We start from the raw sequence: 21,049 nt of genomic DNA on the forward strand, positions 1-21,049 counted from the left end.
GTTTTATCTCCAACTCTTATTCACCTAAGATTAGGAAAGAATGGAGATAAAGAGACAAAAAACAGTGGCACTATATGTTTTGTTGGCCTACATGAGAAAGAGATAATAAAGCATTTCAAATTCCCTTCACTGATTTTAATTCTTGACTCTCTCTCTCTCTCTCTCTCTCTCTCTCTCTCTCTCTCTCTCTCTCTCTCTCTCTCTCTCTCTCTGTGAATTTGGGGCTTAGAAAAGGAGACATATCTCTCTCTCTCTCTCTCACTCTCTCTCATATCTATCATCTTCATTTCTGTATTTGTTTTTATGCTGTCTTAGTGTGTGGGGAAAAAAGACCTGAATAGACATTTTTTTTACTTGATATAATTCTCTTGAGAATGCTAATTTTATAAGACATGTAGATGTGACCCTTGGTTACTCTTGTCTCTAAGAGACAGTGAGGTTCTTGCCACAGCTTACCTGAATACATGTGCTGGCTTTGGAATAAATAGCCCATCATCCATGTATTTTATCTATGAATTACCTAAAAGATAAATAAAATAAACCAAGAATGTAAACCATAGTAAAGTTTGTATCTTAAATTATGCTACAAGTTCTTTCACTGGGATTTTCAACCTCATAAAAGTTTTGTCTTTTTTATTTATTAATCATTCTGTAGTTGTGGAATCATACATTTGGAAGTAACTTAATAGGTCATTTAAGACAACTTCTTTGATGCTGTGTGTGAAGGCAATGCGATTTTATTCTTTACATTAAATACCAAGGGCAAGGAGAGGAAAAAAAAACAAAATAGCTAATCATCTGGCTATTCTACTCTATTTTCTAAAGAGTGTTGTAGCTATTGTTGTTGCTACTGCTGGTGCTGCTGCTCTTGCTTTTGCTGTTATTTCCTTTTGGAATGCAGTTTGTGCCTTGATGAGATAAGTGTCTAAACCTGACTACATGGATCCAGACATAAATGCTTAGGATTCATACACACACACACACACACACACACACACACACACACACATATAATTTATACATTCTACCTATTCTGACAGCTTCTTATAGATACTGCAGTAATTATTGCTGTATTGTTTTATGAAATTAAACTTCTATGCTGAAAGGACAATGGAGATGCAGATTCTGTTGGCAGTCTTTATCATTAGAAAGGATCATAGATTCAGAGGTAGAGGAATGTAAAATGCAGTTTAGTTCAATCATCTCATTTTACAGTTGAAGGAACTGAGATCCAGAGAGGTCAAATGATTTGCCCAAGGCCACACATATAGGAAATGACAGAGCCATGGTTTTAACTAAGGTCATCTGACTACAAATCTAGAGAGCTTTTATTTTATCACTATACACACTGTTTAGTGATGTATAACTTTTTTTTTGTTTGTTTACTTCTTCCCTCATTTCCAGTGTCAGATGAAAACATTTTCTTTATTTCCATTGACTCTAAAAATATAGTACTGGGATCATTTAAAATTTGTTTTTTAATTTTGGGGAGGGGAGATCCAGAACATACATTCAATTAGTATAAAGATCTCACAGTATGGAAATTCCTCAAAGCGGTCAGAGATTCAAAGTGTTTTCCCACAGGAAATATGAAGTAGAGATAGGGCTTGAACCTATTTCTTCCTGAGACTAAGGCTAATTAGTCACTATGTCACATAGCACCACTTTTTAGATATTAGTGATCTCTTACAGTAACAACGATAATATTAATGTCCAGGGGCAGCTAGGTGGTGCAGTGGATAAAGCACTGGCCCTGGATTCAGGAGGACCTGAGTTCAAATTTGGCCTTCAGACACTTAACACTTACTAGCTGTGTGACCCTGGGCAAGTTACTTAACCCCCATTGACCAGCAAAAAAAAAAAAAAGATAATAATAATGTCCATAATGTGACAATGTGGTTTATAATTTTTAAGAGTAGTTTTTTATTTTGTTTTTCCTGAAGCACCAAGATTAAAACTTTTATTGTACTGTGAAGCATGATTTAGGATACCATGAAAAGATATATGAACAGATATTTGCCTTCTAAATTAATTGAATGTAAATACACTCAGCCTTTTAGAGTGGTTATTCATCTTTCTTGTTTTGTTTTGTTTCATTTCCTTTGGACTCACCAGTATTCTAATATCATATTTTGGTTCTGAAACCTCACAGCAGGTTTTTTTTTTTAACCAAAATGAATGATTGGTTGAGTAGGCATCATAGCTTACTCTCTCATATAACATAAAATTGTATTGGTGGTATTCCAAGGACATTTGAGAATTATCTTTAGGGTGTAGTTTATTGGCAAAGCATCTTGGTAGCAATTTTGATAGAAATGGGATTTACATGAGTTTGTAAATCCATATACTTGTATATGTTGTATATGTTTGTCACATATATCTGGAATCTAAATATGGTCATGTAATTCTACATATATGTGTGTAAATATTCATGTATTGTATATATACATATATATATATCTTTATATACATACTTTTTGTAAAATAGCAAATGTTTTCTAATTCAGTGGTTTATTTTCTGCCTAATGTATGTCGAAGTAGAAAGTTTGATCCTATTATTTTGTAAATGAGGAAATTTGATGTTTAGAGATCTTAGTTTAAATTTTAGCAGTAATCTTTGAAAGTTAAATGTGTTTTTATAACTTGCCACATGGAAAATTCTAGATTCCTTTTTAAAAGCAGTACTTCAGTGAATTTTCAGCAAAAATCCTAAGATCTTCAGGAGCTAAAAAATCTTTGATAAAGTAAGGGGGAAAAGAAACCCTAGGATGCCAGATGGATCATCCCTACAGATTGTCAACAATTTTATTACATATGAAGACTTTAGAAATACAAGAAATGGTGCCTCCATTCCATAAGCTACCTCAATAACTTTGTTCCTAGTCACTAGTCTACTAAAATTCCCAAAAGGCTATTGGAGGTGAAAATGATTGAACTCAAAACCAGGAAGAAATTGCTGATAAGAGAGGCCAGCTCTTGCCTTTCTTTTGACATGATCCTTTGAACTGAGATGACCAAGGTGTTAAATGGGGGAGGCTTCTGTCAACCCCAAAATAAGGCTCATTTCCTTAGCAGAATGAGTTTTGTAGGATTCCAGCTAAAAAGAGATTAATACTCCAGGGAAAGTTTATGACCTAGCCCAGGATCTGAAAGTAGAAAAAGACTGAGTGCCACTGTAGCTGCCCATTGAAGAGTAAACCCAGAAGACCAGTTCATTGATCTGTCCAATAGCAAGGGTATCCTGAGAAGAACCCAGAACAGTAACAACCTGTTGAGCTCAGACTCACAGCTGATGGTGAATGCCAAAGTGGCCAATCCTGCCAGATTTAGCAGCCACTGTCTAGCAGCTTCCTAGCCAAGCTTCAGCAGTGACAGAACTTGTTAAAGACCCACTACACCTACCAAGTAATTTGTTCAGCTCAGGAACAAGTTTTCTTATCCAAACAAGATACTGAATTGTAGGAATAGTAAGCAGCTAAGTTTCTAGTCCACTGGAGATATGATTGTCTTTATAGATGAACAAGAATATAACTCACAGCTGACTCTGAGAACTCTCTGAAGAAAGAAAGTACCTTTCGGACCTGCTATTTCAGAGTTGCATGTTACCTTGCCCACATGCGTTACCCATATTACCATTGTACAATAAGTTTATTTGTATTCTCCCATCATAGACACTTGGGGTATTTTTGGGAGATTGTAAAACTGGTGTTAAGGAAAATAATTTGAAATTTCTCTTATTGCTATATAATTTGACTAAGTGCTTTTGCTAATGGACTGCTAAAGGACTATTTGCTGATTTTTAATAGAAACCCACCAATGAGGGCTTTTGAGCTAGCATTTAGAAAGCTAGGTACTCAAAGGATTATCTCCATGACCCTTGGAGTGATAACAACTTCCTCTCTGGTGAGCCAACAACTTAGTGGTGGTGATGTGATTTTGATAAGTGAGTAGCAAGGAAATATTATACTGTCTACTAATTTCTTTTCCTTCAATAACCTGAAATAAATTGATTTTTTACTTATGTACAAAGGACACACTAGGGAGAAAGCACTGAACTGATACAAAACAAGATATAAAATATCTCTTCAGACTCTTACTTGGTTTGAGACCCTGGGCAACTCATATACCATTTTTCAGTCTCAGTCTTTTTACCTTTAAAATGGAAACAATAATGGCACCTATCTTCAAGGGTTTCCATGAGTATCAAGTGAGATGACAAATATAAGGTCTTCGTAAATCTTAAAGTATGATATAAAAGCCAGTTATTGTTTTGCTAGTAATAATGATTATAAATATATGGTCTGTGAAGCTTTCAGGATTTAATAATTTAATTTAATAAATTCTATGACTTTTAAAGTGATTAGACAAATTATTTATTTCCATAACAATATTACATAGAAAACACTAATATTTCTGTTTTGTAGATAGAAGCACTACTTTGATTTTCTATAGTTAGGCCCTAGGAAGAACAAACCAAAAAATATGACTCATTGCATCAAATTACTTTTTTAAAGTCACTAGAAAAGGCTTATGTCTCTGGTCATTTAAAAAAAAAAATTCTGTTCATCACGAACCCTTTCTGTGATTGAAGTGATAGTGATTCTTTCATATTCCCCATCAATTCAGTTTGACAAACAACAATTAAGATGTATCTGATTGTGTTAGGCACTGAAGATACAAAAATGTAAAATGGCACATCTCTACCCTAAAGCAGTTTATAATATAATTGGGAGGAGAATAGAACATATATACAAAAAGGTTCATATTTTATTAGATAAAGAATGAAAGTGTAAAATATGTGTTATGTGCTTATTATATTCAAAGCTCTGTGCTACGTACTGGGGATGCAGATAGAAAAAAATAAGAGTTTCTGCTCTCAAAAAGCTCATGTTATAAATGGGGGAGTCAAAAGGTTTTAGATGCTAATCAGTTGGAAAGGTCCTATGGTCCTTAGTGTGCAGGAAGGAGGGAAACAGTGAATAATGCCTCTTCTTTAGTATCATTCTCAGTAATATAATTCTCAAAATAGTACGAAAATTCTAATGGGATATTAGGTCACATTAAAGACTAGCCTAGGGACCAGTTCAACAGATGTGACAGTTCTATTTTACTCTACTTTAGGGTCATAGATTTAGAGTTGGAAAGACTTATAACTACTACATAGCCAAACACTCTCATTTTACAGATGAAGAAATTTAGGACCAAAAAGGTGATTTATCCAAAGTCACCCAGATCCTCTAACTCCAGATCAGTATTCCTTGCATTTCATCACATTGCCCTAGGGTAAGAGTACCTTCTGAGTATTGCATTCAATATTGGACATTAAATTTAGAAAAAGCATTAATAAGCTGGGAGATAAGCATGATTGTGAATAGCCTTATACCATCATACAAATACTTATCTTCAAGATTTGAAAGGCTCAATATGTAACTAGAGAGATTAAAATTGCTTTACTTGGCCTCAGAACACAGAATGTTCTCTTTCCTCACTTCTTGAAAACTCTGGCATCCTTTGAAGCTAAGCTAAAATGTCATCTCCCAAATGAGATATTCTGTGATCCCTCCCTTATTAGTGCTTTCCCCGTGCCTCCCCAAGTTACTTTATATTTAATTTGTATATATTTCTTGTTGGTTTATATGTGTCATTTATTATCATACAAGTATAAACATATAACATCAACTAGAGTTGAGAAATTTTCCATTTGATTATGGGCACATGATAACTGGGAAACAAAGTAAGTTTATATATGTGTATATATATGTGTGTATGTATATGTATATATGTGTATATATGTGATCTTCCTTTGCTTTATTGCTTCTCTCAACATTTACATATAAAAACCATATGCATATATACATATGCATGTGTAAGCATGCATACATACATATATACACATTGTAGATCATTTCTCTACAATTTAAATTTGATTTGGCTAACTTGACCTGACACCATGTCTAAGTCAAATGAGGTAATTTTTCAGCTAACCTTTTCTAAGAAACTGAACAGAGCATAAATAAAATGGCTCACTAAGAGTTTTTGCCAGGTAAACAGGCACTCTCAGTAAGACAAGAAAATAGAGTCTGTTTATAAATAATTAAAATCCAATGTTAATTCTTCATGGTGTCATAGAGAGAACTCTGGCTTTTCACATGCTATTCTAGTGAATAAAACAAGCTCTGGCAACTAGTTGAAGGGACTTGAAGTGTTCTAAGTTATAGATTATATACCTAACATACAAGAATAACCAACCTAGTTAAGTGTAGATGGTCTCTTCCCCAGAGGTTCTCTATGATGTGATCATTTATTTGCAGGAAGAGAGAAACTTATAAAGATAGCCTATTGAAATGCAGATAGAATTACAATTTTTAATATCTGAGGGAGAAGACACATGTGAAATCATGAATCTTTCAAGTTTTGAAGTTCATAATATGTGAGTGTACATATGCATATGTGTTCATGTGTATACAAACGTGTATGTTGTATGTATGCATGCGTGCATTACACGGATGCATGTGTGTATGTATATTAACTCTTCATTGCTATAATTTCCACTCTGGGACTTCTCTACACTCATGAAATTCTTTGTTTAGAATATAAATATATAGGGACAGCTAGGTGGTACAGTAGATAGAGCACCGGCCCTGGAGTCAGGAGTACCTGAGTTCAAATCCGGCCTCAGACACTTAACACTTACTAGCTGTGTGACCCTGGGCAAATCACTTAACCCCAATTGCCTCACTAAAAAAAAAAAAGAATGTAAATATATGTGTGAATAATATAGATATCACATATATGTTTACTTATATATATACATCATTCTTCACACATATTAAAAACACAAAAATGGAGGAGGAAAGCAGAGGTATTTATACAGCTAGGAAATTCTTTGTGTATTTTTGCTTTGTGTGTAGTGAAATATGAGTGCCAAATATCAGAAATTGGTCATGCTTCTACTATATACAAATGCATTCCTTGACCTTTGTGGAGATAAGAAGACATGTGGAGTGAGTCTGTGATTTTGAGTCATTCATCCCAGGAGTTCTGAGGGCTTCTGTTGAGAGAAAGAATGTTCTAGGCAATGGTCATACAATATAAATATGGGGACTGCACTTCCACTCTCCTACTTACTTAGTTTAAACTAAATATCTGGATTCTATGGATGGAGGTGCAGATTAGGGCTTAATTTTAGAAGCAGTATTTTCAAAATTTAAAATATATATTTTTTTTCTTTAAGCTCAGGAACATTTTGGCCATTGTCTTCCCCCCAACTCTATATTTAAAAATATATTTCTCAAATGTCAGAGGAAATATTTCTTTCTTGTTGTTGTAAATGATGTAATTTTATCATTTCCTCATTTCTCTACTGTCAGTTCCATTGTTAACTTAGAAGCACTCAATTTAATAAAAACATTCAATTCAATAAGTTTTTATTGAATATTATAAGCACAATGACAAAAAAGTAACTGGATGGGATTTTAAGAAGTTACTTCACAAATGTGTAAATATCTGGGTTATAGTTGTTCTCCAACTTTGTAGTACTACAAAATTTTTCCAACACAATTCTTGAAACTAATGTTTCTTTTTAAAATTGTGGAAATGCTTGTCAGTTTTTTTTTTTTCTGAGTTATGTCTCAAACCTATTTATAGCTATATTTTTTCTTCTGTCATTGTTCTGAGGTTAAGTTCATGGAGTTAATTGGCTGTTGACTTGTAAAGCAGCAAGGGGTTGAGGCTGACTGTGTTCCATCTGCTAAGCAAAGAGCCTATATGATATGATATGATTTCTCTCTTCTCTGCTTTCAAACTCAGGCAGCTTGTTAATGGTGTCCTGACTCAGACGATCTAAAAGAGATGTAGAATGTTAGATTCAGAAGTAATTTTTCCAAGGTTATACAGTTGCTTGATGATAAAATGGTAGATTAGGGAGTAGAACATTTTGGACCAACAATTCAATATTTATTCTTCTAAGTCTTTCCTATTTACTACTTTTTTACTCCTCTAGTCTGAGATATAAGGTAGGGTAGCAAAACTGAGAAGTTCTAAAGGCCCTGAAAGGAAATCTATTTGATATCTCTTTGTTGTTATGTAGAATTCTGAGAAATATATTGGTATATTGAATAGAGACTTGGCTTCAATTTCAGGAAATTATTGGTTCAAGTCACATTACCTCTGACATGTGGTGGCTGTGTGACCATTAGAGTTACTCTTAGAATCCTATTCAACCCTTAGAGTATATTTTGCAAAGCATTTGTTATATGTCCGACCAACCTTCCCTAGAAATGATCACATTTGTTTATATTTTATTTTTCTTCATAGTTTAGATAAATAAGATTGGTTTTAAAAAAAGATTAGTTTAGCTGTGTGTCATTTGAAATTATATAGAGGTGCCTATGTCCTAGATTTTAGGGAATTTAGCTGTGGTTTCTAATATATTGCTATTTATAAATTAGAGGCTTTAGCATATTAAATGTTAGTAAAGAGAGAAAGCACATTGCTCAGAATTAGAATCCCCACATACCTAGGTAGAGGGGGGGGGCCTATGACTGCCTCCCCCAACACTCTAGGCCAAGCTTAAAATCACAGAATGGAGAGAGGCTCAGTGAGAAGAGCAACGGAAAGAAGAGCATGACCCCCCTCTCCCAAGGATTTTTATCCTTTCTCAGGTAGAGGTGGATTGATCCAAGCTAATTGGCCAGGCCATTGATTGACATGACTTGGGGGTTGCCTGGGTGAGTAAACTTCCTTAAGGTAGTCAGGAAGGTCAATCTACATTTCTTTTGCAATTCTGCTGACTCTGGGCTGGCTTTAAAAGAGGTCAGGTAAGGCTCCCAGAAGTCCATTATTTTCTCACAGCTGGTTCAACTTACTATGTCCTTTGGCAGTTGTGTCAGTTTTAGATCAAAGTTTGATTATTGTTTCCTCTACCTACCATATCTAGGCCTTACCTTCCTGTTGCCCATCAAATTTTCCATCTTTTTTTGTGATTCCTTTTTTTTTTTTTTGGTTCAGATATTATTTAGAATTTTATTTTCCCAAATTACATGTAAATACAAATTTTGACATCAATTAAAAAAAAAAGTGTTCCAAATTCTCTTCTTCCCTCACTCCCCCACCCCCACCAAGAACTCAAGCAATTCAATACAAGCTATACATAAGCAGTCATGAAAAATATTTTCACATTAGCCAGATTGTGAAAGAAAACAGACAAAAACAAAACTTCAGATAAAGGAAATAACAAGAAAAATTATGATTAAATCTGTATTCAGACGCCATCAATACTGTCTCTCTATATGGACTGCATTCTTTATAAGACTTTCAGAGCTGTCTTGGATCATTGTATTGATGAAAATAATCTAGTCATTCACAGCAAACCATCTTGCACTATTGCTGTTATTTTGTATACAGTACATTTCACATTGTATCATTTTATGCAGGGCTTTCCAGATTTTTCTGATAGCATTCTGCTCATCATTTTTTAATAGAAAATTACATTTATATAATACTTTAAGGAGAGATTTCTATACAATAAACCCATAAGGTGTAATTCACTTTTGATTTCTTCAGTATAAGAAACTCAAGTTGAGGGATACATTTTGTCTAGGCAGATATGTGCTTAGTCTTCAACTTATAGTCTTGGAAAGGAACAAGAATTAAATTTTAAGAAGTGGATACTGGGGGGCGGCTAGGTGGCGCAGTGGATAGAGCACCGGCCCTGGATTCAGGAGTACCTGAGTTCAAATCCGACCTCAGACACTTAACAGTTACTAGCTGTGTGACTCTGGGCAAGTCACTTAACCCCCATTGCCCCACAAAACAAAAAACAAAAACAAAAACAAAAAAAACAAACAAAAAAAGAAGTGGATACTGTTCCCTTTTCATCTATTTCTACTCTTCTCCACCTAATATAATACATTTGGTAAAATGTAAATCTCAACTTGATGAGCTGGATTTCTTTGGTGTTGGGATCTAGGTAAAGAATTCTTATTCATCCTTAGAAATGAAAGGGAAAGAAAGGGGTAAAAAATTCATTTAACAAACAATCCAGTTATAGTGTTCATGGTTTTAAAAAAAGATATCTCAGCAAAATGTTTGCATTGGATACTTTGTAAGAAGAAACAAAATTGGGAAGTTTGCAATTATGAGCTCTTCATTTCTAGGTTCAAATAAATTGATAGATTATTTTAAAATTCACCAAAATAATGAAAATAAGTTTCTTGATTTTTGACAAGAGATGCTGTTGATAGACTGTTTACATTGACTGATTTATTTTTTCTATTTCGATCATTCTTCCACATGTTTTCAGTATATATATCCCCCATCTATCAAATCCTCTTTGTCCTCCATTCAACTTTTCCATAAGTAACATGACTCATTCTTACTGAATAACATCTACCTTTTCATAAACTCCAGCACCTTGTTCAGTGTATTTTGGACAACATGAGGTAAATATACTATTTTTAAAAGTTTTCTAATTCTCTTAACAGAAGCTCCATAACCTACTCCCACCTCCCCACATGATGAAAACAGGGGAAACAATGCTGCAGGCAGACAATGGCAACAGGACAACAGGAAATACTTGAAAAGGTCAGCCCCACCTTGAAATGATGTTTTCAGTAATTTGGACACCACATCCAGTTTATTTAAGTTAGGTGTAGTCCCACTATATCAATTATTGTTTGAAATATTCTAGTTGAATATTTTCAAAAGTTGAGGTTATTAAATTGACTTCCTTTGAATATTTATATAACAATTGAAACATGGCAGGAATTATCAATGCAAAAATAGAATGAACATAGAGTTTCCCATTTTAAGATAACAAGAGGAAATATTTGATTCCTCAAAGGTTGATTTTTAGAGCATATCATTTATTCATAATGAGGACTTGTTAGTTGGTTTTCCATATGTAACTATCATAAACATCATTTCTTTTACAAAAGTGAAAGTTAATGGAGTCACAACATATACTGCTTAAGGTCAGCAAATTTCTTTAGCTATAATTTCGTATTTTAATATCACCAAAACTACCACTATATGTTCCACAAGATTAGTATTTTCCTTTGTATCAAGGGACATGGGTTTCGTATTCAGAGTATATCTACCCCAACAGAGCCTCTAGTTATTCTGATTATCTCACTTAAAACACACTTAGTAAAATTCACTTCCATCAGAGCTCTAAGAATTGTTAGGATCATTCAAGTAGCTTTTGTTTTTGTTTTCTGAAATGGAAACTAAATAAATCTGAAAGAACAAGAAAAGATAAAATGTTTCTAGCAATGTTCAAGTTTCAAGCTTGTAGCATATTATTTTCAATCCATACATGTTGATATCCTTACTTTTTTTTTAATTGCTTATTTCACTAACTCAGTGATACTGAAATAAATTTAATAGGACTCATTTATCTATTTTTTTTTTCAAATAGCTTATAAAGTATTGGGATTAATTGCATTTAAAATGTTTGGTAGAATTTATTTGAAAATTCATCTGGTCCTAGGGATTTGTTCTTAAGGAACTAATTTATGACTTGCTAAATTTCTTTTTCTAAGCTATGGTTATTTAAGTATTCTATTTCCTCTTTTATTAATCTGGGTATTTATGTTATTAGAAATATTCATCCATTTCATTTAGATGATCAGTTTTGCTGACATAATTGGACAAAATAACTTTTTAAAAAATTCTTGAATTTAATCTATTGGTACATTGACCCTTTTCATTTTAGATATTGGTAATTTTGTTTTCTCTTATTAAAAAATAACTAACTAATATTTTAACTATTTTATTTTTTTTAATAAAGCCAGCTCCTAGCTAAATTTATTACCTCCTTTTTAAAATTTCAATTGTTAATCTCTCCATTTATTTCCAGGGTTTCCATTTTGATGTTTAATTGATGATTTTTAATTTATTCTTTGTTTTACAATTGTTTTAGATGCATGCACTATTTACTGATTTTGCTTTCATTTTGTATGAGATGATTGCCACCACTGCTTTTATTTTTCTTTTACTTCAGATGAACTATAATAGATTCTATTGCAGCCTGTTATTTTAACTCTATGTGTATCTTTCCATTTTAAGTGTGTTTAATGTAAAGAGCATATTATTTGGTTCCTTTTCCATTCCACTATCTGCTTCTGCTTTATAGGTGAACTCGCCACATTTTCATTCACTGTTATGATTACTTATTGTTCATTTCTTTCCATTTTATTTTTCTGTTTATCTTTTTCTTTTTCTCTTTTTTTCTTGTCCTTCCTCTATTCTATTTTACATTTGACTACCAGCTCCATTAATCCACCTTTCCTTTTATCGCCACTTCTTTCCCTTAGTCTCTTTCCCACCTACTTCTTTGTTAACTGTAGGAAAATTTTTTTAAACTTAATTGTGTTTATTAATATTTCTTCCCTTTGAACCAATTTATATGTGAATGATTTTCAAGAATTTCCATCCACTATAACCATTTTCTTCTCTGCTGTAAAAGTGCTTCCTTCCTTGCTACTTTTACATGAGGTAATTTTCCCCAATCTTTTTCTCCCTTTTCCCTTTCCCCAGTGTAGCCTTCTTTCTTGCTCAACCATTTTTATACCATGCTGTCATGATTGAATCACTCCTGTGCCTTCTGTATAGAATCCTTCTAACTGCCCTAATAATGATACTGTTTTATAGGTTACAGTTATCATCTTCCCATATAGAAATGTAAACAGGTTAACCTTATTCAGTCCTTTATGATTTCCCTTTATTTATTTTTTGCTTCTCTTGAGTTTTGTATTTAAAAGTCAAATTTTGTTTTGAGTCTGATTTTTTTTTTAATCAGGAATGTTTGAAAGTCCTCTACTTCTTAAATATAAATGTTTTCCTCTTAAGGATTACAATCAGTTTTTTTGTTTGTTTGTTTGTTTTGTTTTGTTTTGTTTTTTACAATCAGTTTTGCTGGATACTTTTTCATTGGTTGTAATCCTACTTCTTTTGCCTTCCAGAATATAACACTTCAAGCTGTTTATTCCTTTAATGTGGTAGTTGTTAAATCTTGTGTGAACCTGATTCTGGTTCCATGATGTTTCAATGGTTTCTTTTGACTGCTTGAAGAATTTTCTCTTTGACCTGGGAGCTCTGCAATATAGCTATAATGTTCCTGGTAGTTTCCATTATGGGAGCCCTTTAAAGAGGTGATTTTTGGATTCTTTCAATTTCTATTCTCCCCTCCAGTTCTAAGATATCAGAAAAGTTTTCCTTTATAATTTCCTGAAATATGATATCTATGTTGTTTTTTATTTTTCTGAAAATTGTTTCAGGTATTCCAATAGTTCTTAAATCACCTGTCCTCATTTTTCGTGTCATTTGTTTTCTGAGTTATTTCACATTTTCTTCCATTTTTTCATTCTTTTGACTTTGTTTTATAGTTTCTTGATGTCTCCTGGAGTCAGTTTTCACCAGACTACTTCTAATTTTGAAGAGAATATTTTCTTCAATTAATTTTTTTAAACCTTTTTTTCCATTTGGCTATTCTGTTTTTAAGGTGTTATTTTCTTTGGCATTTTAATGCCTCTTTTAGAAAGCTGTTAATATTTTCCCCCATAATTGTCTTCCTTCACTTTCATTCTTTATTTAATTTTTCTGGTACCACTCTTATTTTGAGATGCATTTCTTAGGTCTCTCAAGAAATTATCTTTGGCTTCTATCCTATTTACATTTGTTTTCCCCTTGAGGTTTTGCTGTTTTTTCTTTATTCTCTTTTGAGTTTGTATCTTTAATTTCCATGTCAATATAGTTGCTTTTTTATGCTTAGTGTCTTCAACTTTTTTCTTGGTGGTTTCTCTTTTTTCTACCTTATTTATAGATTTATAACTTTATGTAAAGGTTAACTTCTTATCTTAGAGTATAGGGTGCTGTGGCATTGTCTTAAGGTTTAGGGTTTTTTGCATTGCTGTTTTCAGAGTTAATTCTGTGAGTTTGTTAGTTTTTGATGCATCCAAGGTGCTGTGATCTAAGAAGAAATATGGTTACTATTATGTTGATCTGTGCTCTGATCCTTACCCAGGAACAGTACCTAATCCCTTAGGATTGCAATTGATATTGCTTCTCAGTGTCCCTGGTTCTATTCTGGAAGTAGCACTGCTCTTCAGGTCCCTTGTTTTATTTTGTTGGAAAGTCCTCCTCTCTGCATATGAACTAGGACTAAATAGGTATACACAATAGAATACCCAAACAGCATCTGGTCCTATTTCCAGGGCTGTTACAGGGGTTCCCATTTATCATCTTCCCTTACAATTTCTGACTTTAGATAAACTCCAGAAGCTCCTGTTACTTCTGTTGCCACCACATATTTCCACTACTGTTGTTTCTTCCATGTGGATTCTGTGCCAGCCTATACCACCAAGACATACATCTCTCCTTCTGACCTCCTAAATTGTCTTGGGCTGAAAGAATGTCTCAATGTTACCCTGTTGGTATAGAGTCTACCATTCCAAATTTTGATTTAAGAAGCTGTTTTAAAGTTATTTGGAAGGGAATATTGTGAAAGCTCAGCCAAGTATTTCCTCTATTCCACCATTTTGGCTCTGCCCCTGGAATACTGGGAACTTTTTAGAAGGAACTCTTGACTAGTAGAATTTATTAAGTATATAAAATACAAGTACTAATTTTTTATATGATTTATGAAAAAAATAGTTGAAGTTGAAATGATAAAACATGCTGAGAGTTCCCAATTAGAAATGTGAATGGTTGATACTCAAATGAACCTGTGATGCCACCAATTTCTACATTGCATCCAAATTATGTACATCATGATCCATCCATATCAAATGGTTATGGCTTTGGCCATATCTTTGCATAAGTTAGCCAAAGGGGATCCACCTAAAATGGCTAAGCCCTTCTTCAATTTCTTTTAATAACTTGAGAATATCAACGAAGCACTTTGGTCATTCACCTGTCATTTTTCATTCTTACTACACAACCTGTTTATGTTGTTGTTGTTGTTGTTGTTTTCCTGTCATTTAATTCTTTGACAACATGCTTATACTTTCTCCTCATTGGTTTTCTGTTTTAGTATGCTTACATCCAGTCTGAACTTGACAGTTGCCCTCTATATGATGCTTTTCAGGCAATGTTATGCCATATATTGCTGCTACATGGTATTAGCAAGTTTTTTTTTTCTATTAAAGACATGATCCAATCCAAATCTGGAAATCTTAAGATTGTAAAAATGCTTTGTAATTTTACCAAAAATAAGCCATCCCACTTTTCTCCTCCTTTACAAAATTGGGTCCATTTTTTTATTCATCTATAGCTTAAGATAGAGTTGGACAATCTTTATATGTTGTCCATTCAGCTGTGTGTTGAGATTTGTGCAATATACATTTTCGATCCATTTGGCCTTTCTCGAGGTGATAGGTAGATCAAACTCCATTGAGTCATTACAGAATTCTTCCTGGAGCCTCTGCCTTGTCTTGGGGCTTGATGAAATAAGCGCAACATTCACATATAGATGGACTGCTGGAGGACTTTATCATACATAACAAATCCCTCCTCTACCTCAGTTCTGCCCTGGGTATCCTTCATTAGAATTGTTCATGCTTCTCTCAAGTACATAGGCCTCTTTGTTATTCCTCAGCTGTGGTTTATTCTCAGAAAGTTATTTAACAGAAGTGTTCTGTTGTACATATCCCAAAAAACCCTGAAGATTCTTGATGCAAAACTGAAAGACATCCTGTTTTAAAAGAGCTAGAATTATAAGATTTATCAAATGGATAGTTGATATCAGGTTGTCTGATCTCATTATAATATGAAAATCCTACACATTAATTTCAGTTTTAATCCTTTTAAAATTAGATGGAAATAAAAAGTCAATAATCCTGTTTATGTGCCAAAAAATATCAAATAACACTAGAGTCATTTTCTTTCCTATGAGATAAATCATTATTGTTATATAGCAGGTACTCTCCCCTTTCACCATTTCTCCCTCGTTCTCTTCCATCTTAAGGTGTTTTAGGAAGGTACCAAAATATTAAGGTCTTATTCATTACTTTGTGACTACTCTCACTGAGAGCAGAACATTAAATAGATTTAAAAAATGTCACTTTAGAATTAGAATAGGCAAGGAGGAAACAAAACTATCACTCTTTGCAGATGATATGATGGTATACTTAAGGAATCCTCGAGAATCAAGTCAAAAATTACTTGAAACAATTAACAACTTTAGCAAAGTAGCAGGATATAAAATAAATCCACATAAATCATCAGCATTTCTATACATGACCAACAAACTCCAGCAGCAAGAGATAGAAAGAGAAATTCCATTTAAAGTAACGGTAGGTAATATAAAATACCTGGGAGTCTACTTGCCAAGACAAACCCAGGAACTCTATGAACACAACTACCAAACACTCTTCACACAAATCAAATCAGATCTAAATAATTGGAAAGATATCAATTGCTCATGGATAGGCAGAGCTAATATAGTAAAAATGACAATACTGCCTAAATTAATTTACTTATTCAGTGCCATACCAATCAGGCTACCTAAAAATTATTTTTTAGAGCTAGAAAAAATAATAACAAAATTCATCTGGAAAAACAAAAAATCAAGAATATCCAGGGAAATAATGAAAAAAAATTCACAGGAAGGTGGGTTAGCGGTACCAAACTTGGAGCTTTACTATAAAGCGGCAGTCATCAAAACTATCTGGTACTGGCTAAAAAATAGAGTGGTAGATCAATGGAATAGGCTAGGCTCAGGAAATACAGTAGTAAATGACACTAGTAATGTAGTGTTTGATAAACCCAAAGACTCCAGCTTCTGGGATAGGAACTCAGTATTTGACAAAAACTGCTGGGAAAACTGGAAGATAGTATGGCAGAAATTAGGCTTAGACCAACATCTTACACCTTATACTAAAATAAGGTCAAAATGGATACATGATTTAGACATAAGAGGTGATACCATAGGTAAATTAGGAGAGAAAGGAATAGTGTACCTATCAGATCTTTGGAAAGGAGAACAGTTTCTGACCAAACATGAGATAGAGTATATTATAAAATGCAAAGTGGATGATTTTGATTATATTAAATTAAAAAATTTTTGTACAAACAGAAGCAATGCATCCAAAATTGGAAGGGAGGCAGAAAGCTGGGAAACAATTTTTGAGACCAGTGCTTCTGATAAAGGCCTCATCTCTAAAATATATAGGGAATTAAATCAAATTTATAAGAATCCAAGTCATTCCCCAATTGAGAAATGGTCAAAGGATATGAACAGGCAGTTTTCTGATGAAGAAACCAAAGCTATCTATTCCCATATGAAAAAATGCTCTAAATCTCTAATGATTAGAGAGATGCAAATTAAAACAACTCTGAGGTACCACCTGACACCTATCAGATTGGCTAAAATGACAAAAAAGGAAGATAATAAATGTTGGAGAGGCTGTGGGAAAATTGGAACACTAATGAATTGTTGGTGGAGCTGTGAGCTGATCCAACCATTCTGGAGAGCAATTTGGAATTATGCCCAAAGGGCGATAAAGCTGTGCATACCCTTTGACCCAGCAATCCCACTTTTATGTCTTTTGCCCAAAGAAATAATGGAAGGGGGAAAGGGACCCACATGTACAAAAATATTTATAGCTGCTCTTTATGTGGTAGCAAGGAATTGGAAGTTGAGGGGGTGCCCATCAATTGGGGAATGGCTGGACAAGTTGTGGTATATGAATACAATGGAATACTATTGTGCTGTAAGAAATGATGAGCATGAAGAGTTCAGAGAAACCTGGAGGGTCTTATGTGAGCTGATGATGAGTGAGATGAGCAGAACCAGAAGAACATTGTACACAGTATCATCAACATTGAGTGTTGACCTACTGTGATGGACTATATTCTTCTCACCAATGCAATGGTACAGAAGAGTTCCAGGGAACTCATGATAGAAGAGGATCTCCAACAACAAGAAAAAAAAAGAAAGAAAGAGCTGTGGAGTATAGATGCTGATTGAACCATATTATTTCTTTTGTTTTGGGTGCTGTTGTTTTTTTTTTTCTATTTTGAGGTTTTGCATCACTGCTCTGATTCTTTTTCTTGTAACAGGATTAATGCAGAAATAGGATTAATGTTATTATGTGTATATATATATATATATATGTATATGTATAGAGATATATAGATATAACCTATATCAGATTACCTGCTGTCTAGGGGAGGGGGGGGAGGGAGGGGAGGGAGGGAGAAAAATCTGAAATTGTAAAGCATGTATAAACAAAAGTTGAGAACTATCTTTACATGTAACGGAAAAAATAAAATATCTCATAAAAAAAATGTCACTTTAAATAATTTTTAACAACTTGCATCTATCTTTAAATCTTGCACATTTTCCTGTATATTATTTAAAAGAAGCTTTAAAGAAATCAGAATTTTATTTGTAGAAACATTAGCAGTGCCTCTCTTTCTAAAATATTCAAGAGGAAGCATGAAGAATAAAAGTTAGCTTAATCTTCTTAAAAATACAACACAATTTTGGGGACACTAATCCACTGCTAGTTGAATCATGAACTGATCCAACCATTCTGGAGAGCAATTTGGAACTATGCCCAAAAGGCTATCAAACTGTGCATGCTCTTTGATGCAGCAATACCACTAATAGCTCTGAATCCCAAAGAATTTTTTTTCAAGGAAAAGGACTGATATGTAAAAAAATATTTATAGCAGTACTTTTTGTAGTGACTGAGATTTAGAAATTGAGGTGATAATCATTAATTGGGGATAGTTTAACAAGTTTTTGATATATTGTTGTAATGTAATGCTATTGTTCTATAAGAAATGATGAGCAGGACAATTTCAGAAAAATCTGAAAAAAACATTCGTTTACTGATACAAAGTGGAGTGAGAAAAACCTGGAGAACACTGTAAAAAGTAACAACATTATATAATGATCCACTGTGAATGACTTAGCTTTTCTGTATATAATCATCCAAGACAATTCCGCAGGCCTCAAAATTAAAAATTCTGTCCATCTTCAGAGAAAGAACTGATGAAGTCTGACTACAGATTGAAGCATGCTATTTTTCACTTTTCTAATTTTTCTTACTTGTATGTTTTGGTCTGTGTCTTCTTTTTCAACATAACTAATATGATAATATGTTTTACATGACTGTGAATGTGTAGCCTATATTATATTGTTTACTGTCTCAAAGAGGAAGGAGAGTAGGGAAGATATGTGTGTGTGTATTCTTATCAAAATCAAGAGGGTAGATATCCATTTTATTATTCTTTGTATTTATATCAAAGTTTTTTTTAAATCTATGATTAGTTTAAAAAAAGGATAAAATGAAAACCAGTAAATAACAAAGAGGACATGAATAAATGAAAAAAGCATTATGATCATTTGTTATTAAATACATAAGAAGTTAATTTGAGGAATGAAAATGACAAACCAAAGTCAAGGATGAATATATTAGAGCAAGATGGGACCTCAGAGATCACTTAGCCCAATTCTTTAATTTTATAGATGATAGGCTATTTAGAACAACAAGCTTAGTGAGCCTGGAAGTGACCCATATGCAGAGAATGATGTATAGGGGATTTGGGGGTTCCAAACTCTACATCAGGAATTCTGATGTGAAAAGCTAAAGACATAGTTGGAAATATAGTAATTTTTCTATAATTTATACTTGAAATAGGCAAAGTTGGACATTTAATCTCATGATCAAATATGTTTAAGACAATACTCCAAATTAGAAACTACATCACTGGCAAAAAGCAGGTTTAATATTGAATTTCTTTTAGAAAAATACATTCTATCCTGAAACAAAAATGCAAATGAATGAAGAATTCAGTTACATTATTACTTGAGCACTAAACACTCTTCTTTTTCTCATCACTGACTTTTTTCTTAACTGAATATAACACAGTGTTTTCTTGGTACAATCAATATATCCTTTTGCCATAGCACAGTCCTTTCACTATAAATAGATTTTCTTTTTTTAATTTTTGCAGGGCAGTGAGGGTTAAGTGATTTGCCCAGGGTCACACAGCTAGTGTCAAGTGTCTGAGGCTGGATTTGAACTCAGGTACTCCTGAATCCAAAGCCAGTGCTTTATCCACCATGCCACCTAGCTGCCCCTAGATTTTCCTATATATTCTATTTTGTTCCATATATCTGATTGAGTTTTAGATATTATTTGCATGACACTAGGTTGGTGAAAGAAAAATGACTATTTTTTACATTATTTTAAAAAAGACAATTAATTGGCAATACCTTCATCCTAGAGATTTTGACATTAAACATTCACAGAAAATGATAATTAGAATTATATTTCCTTAGCATAAGGCATTTTTTGTGTTAGGTTGCTTAACAATAATGGACATCCTCCTTTCTTGACTCAATCCTTTCCTTTTGAATAGCAACCCACTTTTATGCTGTATTGTTGGTGGCTATTTTTGATTTTTAACACATGCAGTGGATATTCCTGATAATGTAGCTTTTTTCCTTCTTTTTCCTATCTTGCTCCAATTTTCTCTCCTGTGACTCATCTAGGAAAACAGCAGGAAGTGTCTCCTCTAAGGAAGCTATGCGATTCTGCTGCCAACACTTTTAAGCCTATTCACATGTGGTCAAAAACAATGAAGATGGATAGCTACTTCCTTGGCGCGCGAGCGCACACACACACACACACACACACACACACACACACACACACACACACACACACACACACACTTAGTTCAACTCCCACCTTCAAAACAAACTAATTATGTGATCTTGGCAATTCACTTAACCATCATTAGCCTCAATTTCCCTATAAAATGGGATAACAAAACTTGCCTCCCAGGGTTGTTGTGAAGATCAAATCAGATAATATTAAAAGGTGCTTAGTACTGTGTTTGGCACATAGGTGCTATGTCAATGTTAACTCCCCTCCACACCCCATACACATACCTTATTTCCTTCTTATGTTCAAGAATAGAAAATTGTGGGGATAGTATACAGTGATTATCCTGAAAGTAAGACAATAGAGACAGAAAAAAATAAAATCTTATTTTAGCAATGTTACAGCTCTCTTAAATGGCCATAGAC

General features: G+C 33.5%; 1 protein-coding gene across 2 annotated transcripts in view; it reads left to right on the top strand.

Moving 5' to 3' along the window:
* PRR16 (proline rich 16) overlaps positions 1 to 21,049 on the top strand; it is a 328,705-nt gene that overhangs the window by 116,655 nt on the left and 191,001 nt on the right. The window contains exon 2 of one of the 2 annotated variants that reach the window (XM_043977026.1): positions 10,485 to 10,584. The exons of the other annotated variant lie outside the window; for it this stretch is intronic. Coding sequence (XP_043832961.1) covers positions 10,552 to 10,584 — 33 coding nt within the window. The 5' untranslated portion in view covers positions 10,485 to 10,551. The remainder of the gene's footprint in view (positions 1 to 10,484; positions 10,585 to 21,049) is intronic. 2 annotated transcript variants of the gene reach the window in all.

This window comes from Dromiciops gliroides, chromosome 1 (genome assembly GCF_019393635.1).
Source record: "Dromiciops gliroides isolate mDroGli1 chromosome 1, mDroGli1.pri, whole genome shotgun sequence".
NCBI lineage: Eukaryota > Metazoa > Chordata > Mammalia > Microbiotheria > Microbiotheriidae > Dromiciops > Dromiciops gliroides.